We start from the raw sequence: 13,298 nt of genomic DNA on the forward strand, positions 1-13,298 counted from the left end.
GGGTGGGACAAATCTTGCTGTCCTTGTGGGGATGCTCCAGCTGGACTCGATTGGGAAGTCCATGTGGATAAAACTTTTCTGTCTGTGCATTAACTGGAAGAACTGGGAATACCTTTACATGGATTAGTGCTCTGATCCTAATACGGATCCTGATCCTATCCCTTTTTTCCCATCTGGAGGGGAATAACCAGGATGTTTTCCCCAGATCTGCCTTTGGAGGGACTGGGGGGAACTGGGGGCTCAGCTCTCCCCATTCCCACCTGGAGCTCCCAAAACCCACCCTGAGCTGTGACCCCACTCTCACCCCGCATTTTTGGGGTGCTGGAAGGACAAACCCCCTCAGTTTCCTGGGTGTTTTCTGGAAGCTCTGGCCCTGCTGGCCCCTCAGCTCCGAACTGAAATCGAAATTGGGACTTTCGGTTCCTCATTCCCTCATTTCCTGGCTCGTGATTTCTCCCCACGGCGCCACTGCCCCGCGCCCCAAATCCCGGCGTGCCGGCCCCGGGAACGCTCCGGATCCGACCCCAAATCCCGTCCCCGGCTCCCCCTCCTGGCGCTGGAGGTCGGAGCCGCCCCGGAGCAGCTTCTGGAGGTAATTTGGGCGGCTTTGATGTTTTAATCCCCGCCCCAGGAGCACTTTGAGGAAGCAAAACTCCGGTACAAGTGGATTTATGGGGATTTATTGGGGTCCGTCTCACCCCGGAGCTCCACCTGGATTGTGGGATTGTCGGTGTGTCCCATCCTGGGGGGCACAGGTTGGGTAAAACCAGGGAATTTGGGGATTTTTGGGCATGGATTTGTCCCAGCAGCTCGGATGTGTCCTGGCCTGCCCTCACGGACACGGGGCTGGCTCCTGCATTCTCCCCTGCAGGGAATTTTGGGCTGCGTGTCCGGGCGGGCTGGTGGCACCACCAGGTCACCGGGGTGTTGTCACCTCCCTGCCCAGACCGGATTTGTCACCGAGGGGTCAATCCCGGCTCCGAGCCCTCGGCTCCCGCTCCGAATCCCGCGATGGAGCCTCTGGCTCCCGCCGCCCTCCTGGCCCTGCTGGTGCTGGCACTGGGACACCCCGACCCCGCGCTGGACCGGCACTGGGAGCTCTGGAAAAAATCCTACGGCAAGGAATATCATCCCCAGGTGGGAATGTGATAGAGGGGGAGCTGGGAATGTCCTGGGAATATCCTGGGGGGCTCTCCTGGGGGGTGACCACCGGCTGGAGAAGATCCGATGGCGCTTCCAAGCGCGGCTGCTCCCCAGGGATGACCCAGCTGGGGCTCCCAACAGCCTTTACTGGGATGAACTGGGGTGGGATGGCTCTGGAGGGGCTGTCCCAGCTCCGACAGGGCCCTGCTGGAATTCCAGGAGGATTTTCTCCGTCGCCTGACGTGGGAGAAGAACCTGTGGCTGGTGACCCTCCACAACCTGGAGCACTCCCTGGGCCTCCGCTCCTACACGCTGGGGATGAACCACCTGGGGGACATGGTGGGTGCTGGGAGCAGTTCCAACCCTCTGGAATTGCCCTGGAGGGTGACTCAACCTGGGTTTTGGTGGGTTGGAGGTGGGAAAATTCCTGACATCCCCCTCAGCCCCATCCTGGTGGGATCCAGCAGCCGGGGACAGGCTGCTCTGGAATTCTGTGAGGAAAGAATTCCCTGGGGTGGAATTTGGGGCGCACAGGAGCTGTCATGGTCATTTGGGATATTTATGGGTCATCCCCAATTTGGGAGGGGGGATTTATGGCCCAGTTTCCAGGGATTTGGGGAGCTGGAGCTGAGCTTTTCCTTTTCTGACGAAACCCTTGAAATTAAATGGAAAAACAAGAAGTTGAGGATCCCCCACAGCCAATTCCACCTCCAAACTCCCATTGCACCCCCAACACCCTCATGTGGGGCTGACAAGAGATCAGGAATCACCCTCTGGGATTCTCCTTCCCACCAGACCAGTGAGGAGGTGGCGGCTTCGCTGACGGGGCTCCAGCTCCGTCCTCGTCCCCGTCGGAATTCCGCATTCCCAGCCCAATCCCGGCCGCTCGGTGACATCCCCGAGGCCCTGGACTGGCGGGACAAGGGCTGTGTGACCGAGGTGAAGAACCAGGTGAGCCTCGCCCCAGGTGAAGAACCAGGTGAGCCTCCCCGGGGCAGCTCCTGAGCCTCTCCCGCCTCCTTCCCAGGGCGCCTGCGGATCCTGCTGGGCCTTCAGCGCCGTGGGAGCGCTGGAAGCGCAGGTGAAGCTGAAAACCGGGAATTTGGTGTCCCTGAGCGTCCAGAACCTGGTGGATTGCTCCAGGATGTACGGGAACAAGGGCTGTGCTGGGGGGTACATGACAGAGGCGTTCCAGTACATCATCGACAACGGCGGCATCGAGTCCGAGGAGTCCTATCCCTACACGGCTCAGGTGGGCCTCAAAAGCCTCTTTTCCAGGAAAATCCATGGAAATCTCACCCTGTTCCTTTTTTTCCTCCCTCCTCTCCCATCCAATTCCCCCTGCCCCGGTTTCCTGGTGGCACCTCAGTGTCCAAAGCCATCCCAGGAACCTTGAAGTTATTTGGAGGGGAGTGACTGGACCAGGAGCTGGAATTCCTACCTGGTTATTTCACCATTTCTTAAGCAACGAGCTGGAGGGGAGGGAAAAATGGGTCAGGAGCCTCCTGAAAACACAATCCTGGGAAATGGGTCAGAGCAACAACAGCTCAATCTGAGAAAAAGCAGGAATTTACTCTCCAATGTGGAGCTACAGAGGGAAAAGCTGCTGTTCCTGGGATCTGGAGGGAATGAGAAGCATCTGTGGATAGGGAGGATGAGGATGGAGGCTTCAGGGAAGAGGAGGATGAGAATGAAGGCTTGTGCTGGATTTGGGATTGGGAAGGGGAACCAACCTCAGGATGGGGTTGGAATTTTGGATGTTTTTGAGGAAAAAGGACAGAGAATGCTGTGGGAAACAAACCAAGGATGGGGAAGGTGGGAATGGATGGGGTCAGACGGGGGTCTGGGAACGCTCCTCGATCCCATTGGCTCATTCCCATTTTTTGTCTTGTTCCCATTTCCCAGCTGGTCCCCATTCCGTGGCACATTCCCATTCTTGGCTCGTTCCCGTTTCCCACCTGGTTCCCATTTCCCTGCTCATTCTCATTTCCCATCTCATTCCCGTTTCCCGTCTCATTCCCATTTCCTGCCTGGTTCCCGTTTCCCAGCTCATTCCCATTTCCCATTTTTTTCCCGTTTCCCATCAGAACGGGACGTGCCACTACAACGCCTCCGCCCGCGCCGCCTCCTGCTCCCGGTTCGTGGAGCTGCCCGAGGGTGACGAGGCCGCGCTCAGGGACGCCGTGGCCACCGTGGGCCCCGTGGCCGTGGCCATCGACGCCACCCGGCCCAGCTTCTTCCTCTACCGCTCCGGTGAGGGCTCCGGATTGGGCGGAATTCGGGAATTTCGGGGGTTAATTCCTGGAGGGAGGCTGGAGTGGGGTGGTCTTGAGGCCTTTAGTGCTCTTCCAACCTTCCAAATCCACCTTCTTCCTTTCTTTCACCCCAGAATCCTTCCCCTGCTGAGAGGGATTGGGAACTCAAGTGGGATTTGGGAGGCTGGCGGTGAATTCCTGGAGGGAGGCTGGGACCCGTTGGAATTCCGGGTTTTCTCCCTCCCCAGGGGTGTTTGATGACCCCCAGTGCTCGCAGGAGGTGAACCACGGGGTGCTGGTGGTGGGATACGGCTCCCTGGAAAACAAGGAATATTGGCTGGTGAAGAACAGGTAAGACCCTGAGGTGAGATCACTGAGTCCAACCTATGCCCTAAAACCTCAACTATAGTACCCAGTGCCATGTCCAGTGTTTATTTAAATACATCCAGAGATGGTGATTCTACACCTCCCTGGGAAGAGCATTCCAGTGCTTTATTATTCTTTCAGTGAAAAATTTCTTCCTAACATCCAACCTATCCCTTCCCTGATGTAGCTTGAGACTGTGTCCTCTAAGTCAGGACACCCCAGAGCAGAGAGAAAAAGAAACATTTCCGCTGCCCTGGGAATGGCTCAGTGATTCCCAGGATCCTGGCACTTTCTCCTTATAAAAAACGAGGATTTTCCCCTTTTTTCTCCTCCCTGTTCCCAAAGCTGGGGCGTGCATTTCGGAGACGCGGGGTACATCCGCATGGCCCGGAACGCCTCCAACCTCTGCGGCATCGCCAGCTACGCCTCCTACCCGCTCATCTAGACCTGCTCCAGGCCTGCTCCGGGCCTGCTCCGGGCCTGCTCCGGGCCTGCTCCGAACCTGCTCCGGGCCTGCTCCGGGCCTGCTCCGGGCCTGCTCCGGGCCTGCTCCGGGCCTGCTCCGAACCTGCTCCGGGCCTGCTCTGAACCTGCTCTGAACCTGCTCCGGGCCTGCTCCGGGCCTGCTCCGGGCCTGCTCTGAACCTGCTCTGAACCTGCTCCGGGCCTGCTCCGAACCTGCTCCGAACCTGCTCCGAACCTGCTCCGAACCTGCTCCAGGCCTGCTCCGAACCTGCTCCGGGCCTGCTCCGGGCCTGCTCCGGGCCTGCTCCGGGCCTGCTCCGGGCCTGCTCTGGGCCTGCTCTGGGCCTGCTCCGGGCCTGCTCTGGACCTGCACTCCAGGCACCTCCCCAAAGCTCCGGATTTCCATGGATTCCATCCCAGCAGGGATTCCTCCACTCCCAGGGTCGCTTTCCAGCGCTGGGCGTCATCCGATGGTTGGATCCATGGGCTGGGAGGGGATCCGGGCCGTGGGAAGGGGGAATGTTGTTGATAGGCATGCAGGGAGTTCTTTTTTGGGGGTTTGGGAGTAAAATGGTGATTCCTGCAGGGATTGGTCACAGGGGTAACAGGGAGTGGGTAGTGGGATCACAGGGGTCACTGGGATCACAGGGATCACTGGGATCACAGGGGTTTGGTACAAGGATCATTGGGATCATTGGGATCGGGCACAGGGATCACAGGGATCATTAGGATCATTGGGATTGGGTACTGGGATCATAGAGATCATTGGGATCACAGGGATCACTGGGATTGAGTACTGGGATCATTGGGATCACAGGGATCACTGGGATCATTTGGATCAGGTACAAGGATCACTGGGATCACTGGGATCATTGGGATTGGGTACCAGGATAACTGGGATCACTGGGATCACTTGGATCATTTGGATCAGGTACAAGGATCACTGGGATCACAGGGATCATTGGGATTGGATACTGGGATCACAGTGATCATTGGGATCAGGTACAAGGATCTCTGGATCATTGGGATCACAAGGATATTTGGGATCAAGTACTGAGATCACAGGGACCACTGGGATCACTGGGATCAGATACAAGGATCATTGGGGTCATTGGGATCAGGTACCAGGGTCACTGGGGTCACTGGGATCACTGGGATCCAGTATCAGGATCACAGGGATCGTGGGTTCCTCCCTCTGGAGCTGCTGCGATGCCGGACATCAATTTCCCTCCGTGTGCCGCTGCTGGAATTGCAGAAATTCCATGGAAAATAAAAGATTTGCATTTTGCTGCCTCAAAATCCCGATATTTGGAGATGACCCCCAAAAATTCCAATATTTGGTGGCTCCCATCACCCCACAGCCAAGAATTCCCGTGTTGGTGGACGGAGATCCCGAGGGAACAGTGTCCCTTTTGTCCCTAAAAAATGTCCCGGGGCTGGAATTCCTCACCCCCGGATCCCACCCCTCCCTTGCCGGTGGGATCCGAGCTGCCAGGAGGATCGGAGCGCCGGGAATCTCAGCGGGATGAGGGGTAAGGATGATCCCAGCGGGATCTGCTGCCACTCCCATGGGATTTCCAGCTGGAAAAAGGGCGAGGGTGGCTCATTCCCAGCAGCTGGATTGGGCTTTAGGGCAAGGTTTTGGTTGGGAAAAGGAGTTGCCCCCGCTGGATCCCAAATCCTGGCACCTCCCTGGATTTCGGGAGGTGGAGCTGCGGCATCGGGGCAGGATGAGACCCCCCCCCAGCCCCGAGGGGACCCTGGTGAGGAGGAGCCAGGTCCAGAATCCCCTTGGAAATCATGGAATTGTTCAGGTTGGAAATACTTCAGAGAAAGATTCCACCTGGAATATCTCTGGGGTTTTTGTCCCTCTACGGAATCACAGCTTGGCTTAGCAAGGACCCAAAGACCCCATTTCCGCCTCCATCCAGGAATTTAAGCCCCAACTTCCCAAATTCCACCCTAATTCCAAAGGTTTATGCACACAAGCACCGCGGGGCGGACCCGCAGAACCAGGAAACTGCGAGGCCAAAATTTAACCCCAAAAAAACCTGGGGGAAAGGCTCGTTCCCTGCCCTGGAAAGGAGAATTCCCGACGAAATCCCCTGGAAAAGCTTCGGGAGCGGGCAGGGCTCGGGTCCCGGGAGTTGTCACCTTCCTGGCACCTCCCGAATCCCGCACAAAGGTCCCCGTTCCACCCGTTTGTTTAAACAAACACGTTCCCGGCGGGACAAATCCCCGGGAATACCCGGAGGGAGACGGAACCCGAGGCCGTTTGGCTCCGGAGGGGGCGGAATTCGGGATTTTCCTGGGATTTCTGCCGGCGGGACACCCCGGCCGAGGCTCTGCGGGGGCTTTGGGCGCTCCCGGAGCTTTGTCCACGCTCCCAGATATTCCCGGGAGGTGGGAATCGCTTCCCCCCCACCCCAACCCGGAGGTGCTGGGGGCCCGCAGGTGCCTCCGGAGCGGGATGGAGCCGATGCAGCCGGGATTGAGCCGTTCCGCGCTGGTTTTTCGCAGGAGATGAAATCCCGCCTGGATCCGGCTGTGCTGGGACTGACCAAGGTGTGTGACCCGTCTGGAACCGGGACAAGGTGGGGATGTGGGGGCAGCCCCGTGGAGTCGGGGTTCAGCCCCGTGGGATGTGGGGTTCTGCCGGCTGCGGGAAAAAAAAAAATGGGAATATTCCGTGCGGGAGAGAAGGAATTCCTGCCTTTGGGGCAGGGAAACTGAGGCACGGAGTCAGCCCCGCCCTGCCCTGCGGCGCTTTGGGGGTTCCCAGCTGAATTACGCATAAATCCCATGGGAAGGATCTCGGGGAGTGGGGAAGGGAGAGTTTCACCCCGAGGGGGACGCGGGGGCCGTTCCCGATCCCTGGAAATCGCTGGGAAAAGGAATCGGGGGGTGCCGAGGGCCGTGGGGGAGGGGGGAACGGGGAGCGGTCCCGGATTTGGGGAACGGGAGCGGCAGCCCCGGATCTGCGGGAAAAGGGTTAACAGGGAAAAGGATCCGCTCGGCCAATGGTTCCTGGTTGGGTTGGAGTGCGGGAGACGAGGGGGAGGGGGCGCGGGGCCGGGACCCCTCGGGAATTGGGAATTTCCGCCTCGCACGGAGCTCGCCCCCCGCTCCCGTCCCCCGCAGGTGCGTCCGGGGTGAGCCGGGGTGAGCCGGGGTGACCTGGGGACACCAGGACACCCCCAAAGTCCCCCCTGAGCCCCCCTGACCCCACCCCAGGGCCCCCACCCGGGACACCCCCGTGGTCCCCCCAAGGCGGTCCCGGCTCCCTCCGACACCGCCGGGATGGGGATCCCCCGCCGATCGTTCCCCACCGGTACCGGGGGCGATCCCGGGAAAACACCGGAACACCCCCCCCCCCCACTCTGTCACCCCCGGCTCCAAAGCCCTCCGGGAACCCCGGAATTCCCAGCGGGAATCCCGGCCCACCCCGCCCCGTCCCGGGCAGCAGTTTGGCCGTTCCCAGCTCGGAGCAGCTCCCGAAATTCCCGATCCGCCGTTATCCCGCTGTTCCCGCGTCCCGTTCGGGATCCAAACCCGCCGCTCCACCACCAGCATTTCGGGGCTGCCCCCAGGACCGGGATTTGGGAGGGAAAATGTCCCCAGGATCGCGATCTGGGGCTGGAGCTGCCCCCAGGATTGGGATTTGGGGGGAGCTGCTGCAGATTGGGATTTGGGGGCAGAGCTGTCCCCAGGATTGGGATTTTGGAGGGGAAGATGTCCCCAGGACCGGGATTTGGGGGGGATCTCCCCAGGATTGGGATTTAGGGGTGAAGATGTCCCCAGGACCGGGATTTAGGGGTGAAGATGTCCCCAGGACCGGGATTTGGGGGGAGCTGTCCCAAGGACTGGGATTTGGGGAGGGGGCTGTCCCCAGGATCAGGATCTGTGGGGGACTTTCCCAGAATTGGGATTTAGGGGGAGCTCCTGCAGGATTGGGATTTGGGGGGGGGAAATGTCCCCAGGACTGGGATTTGGGGCTGGAGCTTCCCCCAGGATCGGGATTTGGGGGGAGCTGCTGCAGGGTTGGGATCTGGGGAGGGGGCTGCCCCCAGGATCGGGATTTTGGGGGCAGGACTGGCCCCAGAATTGGGATTTGGGGGGAGCTGCTGCAGGATTTCCCTTTCCCTGCTCCGAAGTTTGGATTTGCATCCTGACGTTCCCACCAGGCTCTGGGAAGCTCCCGCTCATCCCGGTTGCTTTTCTGCACCTGGATGAGCCCGGGAACCCCAAAATCTGCGTGGGGGGAGCCTCGTGGGTTCTTGGGAAGAGCCGTGCCTGTGGTTTTCCCCCGATGGCCACGCTCCTCTCCTCATTTTTTTATTATTCCATATTTATTATCCCACGTTTGTGGCCGCTCCCCGGCAGATCCAAGGGCAGATCCACAAAGGAAAACGGGGTTTTTTTGTTGTTTTTTGTTTTTTTTTTCTTTAAATCAGCTGACCGGGCTGGGAATGTAAAAACAGGAAAAACGGCTGAGCTCATCCCAGCTCATCCCAGCTCATCCCAGTCCTCTCCCTGTCCCCTGTGGGGTGAGTCTGGCCAGGGCAGGATGTCGGGAATGGTGTCGGGATTTGGGGATTGTGGGACTGGGCTGGGGCACAGGGATCGAGGGGATCCCAGCAGGAGCAGCCCAGGATGCAGGAGGGGATCCCAGCAGGAGCAGCTGGCTCGGGATGCTCAGGAGGTGTCGGGGTTCTGGGAGGATGTCAGGATTTTGGGAGGGGGGTCGGGATTCCCAGGGGTTTCCCGGTCTCATGGGGCCTTTTAGGGGGCCATGGCCAGGCTGAAATCCCCTAGATCCCATCTTAGATCCCAGCCCAAAACCTGCTCAGATCCCATCCCAGACCCAATCCCAAACCTCGCCGTGTTCCCATCCCACAACCTCTCCCAGCCCCATCCCAAATCCACCCCAGGTCCTATCCAAGATTCCATCCCACATCCCCCAGTCCCTCTAAAGCCCCCTGGTGCCTCTCCCCACTCTGGGGGGGTTTATCCCTCCCCTCGGGGCTGGAATTTGGGGGCTCGGATGAGCTGCATCCTTGCAGGGTCCCCCTGGGCGGGGGGTCCCAATCCCATTTCCCATTCCCTCTCCCATTCCCATTCCCAATCCTTTTCCCCCTGGAAAAGGAATTCCTTCCCCTCCCAATCCCACTCCCATTCCCAAACCCATTCCCTTTCCCATTTCCCATTCCCACAATTCCCATTCCCATTTCCCCATTTCCTCTCCCATTCCCATCTTCCCATTCATTCCCATTCCCACTCCCTTTCCCATTCCATTCCCAATCCCACTCCCATTCCCAATCTCATTCCAGTTCCCATTCCCATTTCCCATTCCCAATCCCAGTCCCATTTCATTTCCATTCCCTGTTGCTCCCATTCCCAATCCCATTTTCCCATTTTTTCCCATTTTCCCATTCCTGTCCCCATTCCCATTTCCCATTCCCAATCCCATTTTCCCAGTTCCTCTCCCATTCCCATAATTTCCCATTTTCCCAGCTCCTCTCCCATTCCCATTCCCATTATTTCCCATTTTCCCAGTTCCTCTCCCATTCCCATTCCCAATCCCATTTTCCCAGCTCCTCTCCCATTCCCATAATTTCCCATTTTCCCAGCTCCTCTCCCACTCCCATTCCCATTATTTCCCATTTTCCCAGTTCCTCTCCCATTACCGTTCCCCTTCCCCGCCCGCTCCTCCCGGCCGAATTCCTCCCGGTTTAATGAATAACCACCAGAGCTCAAGCTTGGGCAGGGGGGGTGGATTTTGACTTTCCCGCCCCCCCTGCTCCGGCTGAGACCCCCCCAAAATCTCCTCAGGGCTGGGCTGGACCCCCCCCGACCCCTGCACGCCCTCCGGCCCTGAGCGGCACCGGGAGCCCCCAAAAATCCTGGAACCTCCCAAAATCCTGGAACCTCCCAAAATCCTGGAGCCCCCCCAGGTCGCCCCAGAGCCCTGCGGGGGGGTCCCCGCGGGGCTCCCGCCCCCGAGGCGCCGCTGCGTGTCCGTCCTGGAGCCCGGCACGGCCTGGGATGAGGAGGAGGAGGAGGAGGAGGAGGAGGAAGGGCGAATCCCCGGCGTGTCCCTGCGGAGATCCGGGGCGCTGCGGAGCTCCCTGGACCCTTTCCGGAGGCACAGCTGGGAACCGGGCAAGGAGCCGCGGGGCATCCCGGGCTACGGGCAGCTCAGGTAGGGGGGACCCCCGGGCCAGCGTCCCCCCCAAATCCAGAGGGGCCGGGGGGGTCCTCCGAGCCCCCCAAACCCGGGGATTGGGATCCATCCCTGCCTGGGTGGGGACACCCCCAAATCCAGCGGGGTCAGGGGTGTTCCTGCATCCCCGAACCCCCCAAATCCAGCGGGGTCAGGGGTGTTCCTGCATCCCCGAACCCCCCAAATCCAGCGGGGTCAGGGGTCTTCCTGCATCTCGGAGCCCCCCAAATCTGGGGACTGGGATCCATCCTTGCCTGGGTGAGGACACCCCCAACCCTGAGCCCCCCAAATCCAGCGGGGTCGGGGATCTTCCTGCATCCCTGAGCCCCCCAAATCTGGGCATTGGGACCCTCCGCACATCCCTGCCTGCATGGGGACGCCCCAAATTCCCTGCTCACCCTCGGGCACCCGCTTTGGGGATGTCCCCCCCGCTTTGGGGGTGACTTTCCCCGTGTCCCCCCCCCCCCAGCAGGAGCCCCGAGCTCGGCTCCAGCGCGGAGCAGCTGGGGGGGCTCTGCCGGCGCCCCCGGGACCCCCGGCGAGCCCCCCTGGTGCACAGCAGTGACGAGCTGGACTCGCTGCTCTCGCAGGACGAGGAGGACGAGGCCGACGTCAGGCGGGCGCAGGTGGGTCCCTCCTGTCCCCCCGGGGTCACCCAGAGCCCACCTGAGCCAGGGGAGGGGACAGGGGACGCTGGGGAGGGGAGCACTGAGGGAAGGTCACGTCCTGGGGGGCTTTGCTGCCCATCCTGGGGGGCTTTGGCATCGTCCTGGTGGCTTTGTTGTCACCCCAAGTGGTTTTGTCATCGTCCTGGTGGCTTTGTCACCATTTGGGGCGAGCCTGTCGTCACTTTGGGTGGCTTTGCCATCATCCTCCAAGACTTTGTCACCACCTTGAGTAGCTTTGCCACAGTCCTGGTGGCTTTGTCATTGTCCTTGTGCCTTTGCCATTGCCCAGAGTGACTTTGCCATTGTCCTGAGACGCTCTGTGACAACCTTGAGTGACTTTGGCATCGTCCTGGTGGCTTTGGCATCACCCCAAGTGGTTTTGTCATCGTCCCGAGTGGCTTTGGCATCATTTGGGGTGAGCCTGTCGTCACTTTGGGTGGCTTTGCCATCATCCCAGGTGGCTTTGCCATTGTCCTGAGACACTTTGTCACCATCTTGAGTGGCTCTGCCACAATCCTGGTGCCTTTGCCATTGCCCAGAGTGACTTTGCCATTGTCCTGGGGGACTTTGTCACCATCTTGAGTGGCTTTGCCACAATCCTGGTGGCTTTGCCATTGTCCTGCAGGTTTGCCATTGCCCAGAGTGACTTTGCCATTGTCCTGAGACACTTTGTCACCACCTTGAGTGGCTTTGCCACAGCCCTGGTGGCTTTGTCATTGTCCTTAGGCCTTTGCCATTGCCCAGAGTGACTTTGCCATTGTCCTGAGAGACTTTGCCTCTATTTTGAGTGGCTCTGCCACAATCCTGGTGGCTTTGTCACTGTCCTCGTGCCTTTGCCACCATCCTGGGTGGCTTTGCCACCACCCAGAGCGCGCAGGACGCTCCTTCCCCCCCTGCCCGCTGGCAGCAGGTTCCTTTTGGGCACCGATGGTGGGGCGGGAGGGTGGCAGTGCCACCACTGTCCCTGTCCCTGCCCGCAGGAGGACGCGAGGAGGCTCCCGGCGCCCCGGGCCGGGCCGCGCTCCCGGGGCTGGTCCCGTTTCAAATCCGCGTCCCTCGGTGTCATCGCCAGCGTCCCCGGCGAGGAGGGTGAGTCTGTCAGTCTGTCCCTTCCCCAGGAGGGACCCCCGTGTCCCCCCGGGCTCTGTCCCTGCTCCGACCTCTCCGGTAACGACCCAAAATCGATGGCGCTGCCACCGCAGTTAATTAGATAGTTAATGAATTAATTAATTAATTATGGCCCCCCCCTCCCTGCTCCCCATTCCCAGCTCCTCGCCGCCCTTTTTAAATTCCTTTTTCCTTTTTTTCCAGCCGCCGAAATTCCCCCGTTCGCCTCCCAGCAGAGCCTGCTCGGCGGGTGAGTCCCCCCCGGTGTCCCCTGCGTGTCCCCTGTCCCCTCCCCGCGCCTGTCACAGCCCATTCCCGTCCTCATTAGGGCGGCTGTGCCCGGCAATCGTCACACCCGGGGCTGGCCCGGAGCCCCACAGGGACAGGGATGGGGACAGGGATGGGGACGGGGACAGGGATGGGGACAGGGATGGGGACAGGGATGGGGACACGCTGCCCTGCCAGAAATGGGGCTTTTCCCCCCTTCAAAAGTGGCTCTGAAGGTGATTTGTCCCCGCCCAAGGGCATCTTGTGACCCCCCCCGAGGGTGATTTATCTCCGAGGATGGCTTGTCCCCCCCCAAAAATGGGGATTTGTCCCCCCTAATTGGGATTTGTCCCCCTCCAAAGGGAATTTGTCCCCCCCAATGGAGATTTGTCCCCCCCCAATGGGGATTTGTCCCCCCACGACGAGAATTTGTCCCCCCCCAATGGGGATTTGTCCCCTCCAATGGGGATTTGTCCCCCCAAAAACGAGATTTGTCCCCTTCAGGGGGAATTTGTCCCCTCAAATGGGATTTGTCCCCTTGAGGGAGAATTCGTCCCCCCCAGTTGGGATTTTTGTCCCCCCCCAATGGGGATTTGTCCCCCCAAATGGGGATTTGTCCCCTCCAAGGGGGGATTTCTCCCCTTCCAAGCGTGGCTTTTGTCCCCCCCATCAAAGGGGATTTGTCCCCTCCAAGAGCTCTTTGTCCCCTCCCAGGATGTCCCCAAGGAACCAGGACCCCCTCCCCGCTGCCCAGATCGGGGGGCAGAGACACGGGGGGACCCCCGGGAGGGGACAGAGGGGGCA

General features: G+C 60.0%; 1 protein-coding gene across 1 annotated transcript; it reads left to right on the forward strand.

The window, feature by feature from the left end:
• The first annotated feature begins 423 nt into the window (after nt 1–423).
• LOC118695998 (cathepsin S-like) lies at nt 424–4,483 on the forward strand. Its single transcript, XM_036397902.2, has 8 exons — nt 424–592; nt 947–1,137; nt 1,363–1,482; nt 1,939–2,094; nt 2,171–2,395; nt 3,231–3,396; nt 3,647–3,749; nt 4,110–4,483. Exons 2-8 carry the CDS (start codon nt 1,012–1,014, stop codon nt 4,207–4,209), a joined length of 996 nt encoding a protein of 331 aa, XP_036253795.1. The 5' UTR covers nt 424–592; nt 947–1,011; the 3' UTR covers nt 4,210–4,483.
• Nucleotides 4,484–13,298: the final 8,815 nt, after the last annotated feature.

Source organism: Molothrus ater, chromosome 29 (assembly GCF_012460135.2).
Source record: "Molothrus ater isolate BHLD 08-10-18 breed brown headed cowbird chromosome 29, BPBGC_Mater_1.1, whole genome shotgun sequence".
Taxonomy (NCBI): domain Eukaryota; kingdom Metazoa; phylum Chordata; class Aves; order Passeriformes; family Icteridae; genus Molothrus; species Molothrus ater.